This window comes from Nicotiana tomentosiformis, chromosome 5 (genome assembly GCF_000390325.3).
Source record: "Nicotiana tomentosiformis chromosome 5, ASM39032v3, whole genome shotgun sequence".
NCBI lineage: Eukaryota > Viridiplantae > Streptophyta > Magnoliopsida > Solanales > Solanaceae > Nicotiana > Nicotiana tomentosiformis.
This window is the reverse complement of record NC_090816.1, coordinates 120,283,973-120,288,653: the sequence shown is the minus strand read 5'-3', so window position 1 is coordinate 120,288,653 and position 4,681 is coordinate 120,283,973. Positions and strand designations below refer to the sequence as shown.

Sequence of the window (4,681 nt, the reverse complement as noted above, 5' to 3'; positions counted from 1 at the left end):
CAACTCCAACTCCAATGTTCAAATTAATAATGTTTGTAAAAATAAAAAAGCAATAAAAGAATAGAAAATAATATTAGAAATGTAAATAAGAAAATCTCACTCTGTATATAATCGATCTGTTCACTGTTCAATCATGTAGAATCTAATCTTATAGGCCTCGATCATACGCGAAAACACATGTTTAGATAGTTGTTCAGTTTTTTTATAATGTTGGCAAGAAAAATTAATTTTCACTAATCAACAAACTTATCTTGAAAGTCTCTTTAAATTCTTTTTGTAAACCTTATCCACGGACAGAGGGATATCATAAATTTAAAATTATAGTTCAGAAATTAATACCTAGAACGTAGAAAAAGGATATTAATGTTTTATGTTGTACTTTCGCGTTATAATCTCGACAGCTGTGTGCATGTTTAAATTGAGTGACGCTATATTTAAAGAGACTAAATCAGAAATTGGTTAGTGACAAACTTATAGGGCATGAACTTTAAATTTGTAGGACGGTGGAAGCACATGTTTTGTTCATTAATATTGGTGTATTGTGTTGATATAAAATAGTTTTATTCCATACCTTAAATGAATTAGGAGCCTCAATACTTTATAGAGTGGTGGTCATTATGAAACAGGCCAGGGGTCTATATATAAAATAGCATTATTTTTTTAGATGTTGCACGTAAATTATATATATTTATACATATAATATACATTTATTATATAATAATTGATTATTTTTAGTTTAAATGGTTGAGCGGACGACTATTTAGATTAATTCTTTTTAATGGATGATGATATTCTTTTTTGAATAAGCCTTAATGATGATAAATAAGAACAACATTATCACCACGAATTGTACTACCTTCCAAGGCCGTTATAGCTAGTTTTCGATGTTGTTTAAGTATGTACTTTGATTTTAACACAATCTTTTAATGTTATTAGTTTCTCGGTACATGAGTTGCGCGTGTATGCCAACTCATGTAATACATGATTTGTAAAATAATATTAATATTATTAAAATTAAATTTAGAATAAGTAATTACACATAAAAGAAGAACTTATAAATTTTTATGAATAATAAATGTGGATCGGCGTGACTTATTGTCGAGGTTAATATTTTCACAAGAAAATACAAAGTTGATGAACTTACAAGGTATATCAAACAAATTAAATTTTGATTCTTCACTCAAATAACCACAATTCAAGAATCTGAACTGGAATCTGAACTGACTTTTAGGTGATCTGATATTATAAATACATTTTATGTATAATTTTTAAACTCATAAATATTTACCAAAAACTAAGATAAATTCCATGAAGAGAGCTGATAACATTAATGTATAATTTAAGAGGAAAAAAAAAACAATTCCCCAACAATACTAGTAAAAATATTCTTCTAGGATTATCATAATTCATAGGTGGGGACATAGGTGCAACTTGTCCTAGTGTGCATTGACGCAACTTTCATCTACCGAAAATGGAATGTTTCTATTCTGAAACAACCTTGCCCAATGTAGGCCAAATGCAACATACCCACGTGAAATATTAAAGACCTAAAGCCAATATCTCCATGTTGAACCATATTCGGGGCCATATTACTAGCTAGAAAAATTCAAAAGGCACCTCCTCCACCTAACGACCACCGGAAGCCCACCTTTCACGGTGGCCGTCAACCCCGGATCGAACATGATATCACCGCCGGCCGCCACGGCCCGAACGTCGAAGTGTTGTACCATAGAAGCCACTACACACTTCATTTCCATTAGTGCCATTTCCTTGCCTAAACACACCCTAACTCCACCTTGAAAAACAGGGTATTTAAAAGGACTCTCTTGAAAAAATATACCATTTTTTAGCCAACGTTCTGGCTTGAAATCCATATAATCTTGGCCCCATATATTTTCCATCCTTCCCATTGCATACACATGGTATGTTACCCTTGCATTTTTAGCCACAAATGTACCATCTGGTAAAGCATCATTTTCACTAGCAAATTTTGAATCAAATTGCACTGGTGGATATAGCCTCATGCTCTCATGAATCACTGCATTCAAGTAATGCATTTGATTTATTTGTTCAAACGTCAAGAACTCTTGATCTTGTTGCATAATTCGACTCAATTCTTCCCGGATTCTTAATTCAACGTCAGGGTGACTCGTTAGCAGCCAAAATATGCTTGTTAATACAGAGGCCACGGTATCACGCCCCGCCAAAATGAAACTTATCACAATGTCTCTTAAATATTTTTCATTGTCAATAATGCCCATGAATCTTGATAAAAGATCTTGATGATTAGAATAGCCCAATTTTCTCTTTTGCCTTATGACTTCCCTTGCAAGAACATCAATATTTTCAATGGCCTTCTTTAATTTTCTCTCTGTTCCAATATCTAAAAGCCTTTTAATCTTCCAAATCAATGGTGATGCTGCCAATGCCCTCTCTGCTGACAATTTTGTTGCCAAGTCAAAAGATAGAGCAAAATGAGAAAGGGGAAGGGATAGTTCAAGACAACCAGGGTCTAAACCAAAAGAAAATTTACATATATTATCAAAAGAAAATCTTCTAAAAACATCTTGTAAATCCAAATTTGTCCCTCTAAAATCTTCTTGAGCTACAGAGGATAAAAGAGGTAAAAGCCTGAATTTGATCTCATTTTTCACATTGTTAAATGCATATGACCTAATGGACATACTACCAAGTTCAAGACTAGCCATCTTTCTTTGAAATGTCCATAAATCTCCATCAACATTGAAAATTCCATCCCCTAAAAGATCACCAAGAATCATTGAAAATGGTTTGCCTTTAGGGTAATTCAAGAATTTAGTTTTAAGCATGTACTCAACATTTCTTGGATTGGCTGTGATAATATTACCTAAAACATGGATATGAATAGTTTGAGATGGCGAATTTCGGAGAAGATGAGCATACCAATCAACAAGATTAGTGAACTCTTTTCTCCAACTAGATGTTAAGTAACAATGGCAAATGTCACAAGTGCACCAAAACTTGTGTCTTAAGAAGAAGAGTAAAAGAGAGAAAATAGAGAAGGCAATGGCAAAAGAGAAGAGAAAGTAGCCTATGGAAACTTGCAAAAATTGCAATAAAGGGTTTACTTGTGACTCCATTGTTAGAGGAAAGAAAACTTTAGTTCCTAGATGGGATATAGAGAAAAGAGAGAAAATGACTATGCACAAAAGGAAACATGAATTGGAGTGGTGGGCTAAGTGCATTGCATTGCATTCTTATATAATAGTTTTTAGGTTATTGTAGAACATGATAGATGAGGGCATGTGCTATTTGGCAGCCAATTAGAGTGAGAGAAAGAATTCTGAGCTTTATATGATTGCATATATATATAAGGCCATCACTTTCATATACTTTTTTCTATAAAGGGTAGCTCAGTGCACTAAGTTTCCGCTATGCGCATGGTTCGGGGAAAGGCCGGACTACAATGGTCTATTGTACGAAGTTTTACCCTGCATTTCTGCAAGAGGTTATTTTCAAAGCTTGAACCCGTGACCTCCTAGTCAAAAAACAGCAACTTTACCATTTACGACAATGCTCCCCTCCCATATACTTTTTTCTATCGGGTACAAAATTAGAAAGCTACTGGTAAAGAAAATATATACTTGTGTTACATGTTTTCTATGTTGACAAGTTTAAATATTTCTAAGGAGGCAGTGGTACATGTATACTTCTGTCAATTTTCCCCCTTTTAATTGAGGCTAAGACCTGATTTATATGTGAGTTTAATTACTATGCACTGACAGTCAGTGACGGGGCTAGAGTGCCGATCGAGAACGGGTTCGTCGAACCCAGCAGTTTTGCTTCAAACCTTGTATTTGCTTTAAAACAATTCATTGAATATTTATTAATTACTAACCACAACTCGTTAACTTAAAAGAATCAGATTTCAAACTCATAAAATTGAAATCCTGACTCTGCTTGTGTTGATAGTTATCATATAAATAACTACATGACTACAAATAATTCACTGGCCAAAAGGACTAAGGAAAATTCATCCTTTGGATTAATGAAATAGTTTAATTAGCTAAGATGTAAGAAACAACCTCTTATTCAAATGACTTTAGGAAGTGCGTGTGATATGTTTGGTTTAAAATCCTCTCTATTAACAAATCGCCCTCGACGCCAAAGGACGTTCTCGCATTCTATCTTAAATATTTGGAGTTTCTTTTTGTATATTATATAGATGATCTGATCAGCAAGGACTCTGATCCGTTTTTTCAATTTATCCTAACAAAAAATTAACTCGAACCAATCAAATTTATTAAATAATTAGAGATGAAACTCTTTTTATAAAAAAATCACCATTCAAGATATGTAGGGTATTGACTTTTTATACTTCAATATACACATAAACACAGATTATTTATATATTGTATATCTCTAGGGGTGCTTATCGGGCGGATCAAACGGATAATTATGCTTAACGGATTGACTTATCGGTTATCGGATAATAAATATAGTAATCCGCTAGCCATCCAATTATCGGACGGTTTATCGGCTAAACCAAATAGAAATATTTTGAACAATCAATAAATCATTTTAACATAAGCATGTATTTTAATTCATCCAACACTTTCAATTAAAATGTTACACGGGACTTGTCACTTTTAATTTACCGCATATTAGCACATTTTGATGTGATTATATAAAATTTAAAAAG

General features: G+C 33.1%; 1 protein-coding gene across 1 annotated transcript; it reads right to left on the bottom strand.

Annotated features, from left to right (window-relative positions):
- Window positions 1–1,283: 1,283 nt before the first annotated feature.
- LOC104086536 (cytochrome P450 94C1-like) lies at window positions 1,284–3,281 on the bottom strand. The gene has a single exon (XM_018767478.3). The coding sequence runs from the start codon at window positions 3,222–3,224 to the stop codon at window positions 1,593–1,595; it is 1,632 nt and encodes a 543-aa protein (XP_018622994.1). The 5' UTR covers window positions 3,225–3,281; the 3' UTR covers window positions 1,284–1,592.
- Window positions 3,282–4,681: the final 1,400 nt, after the last annotated feature.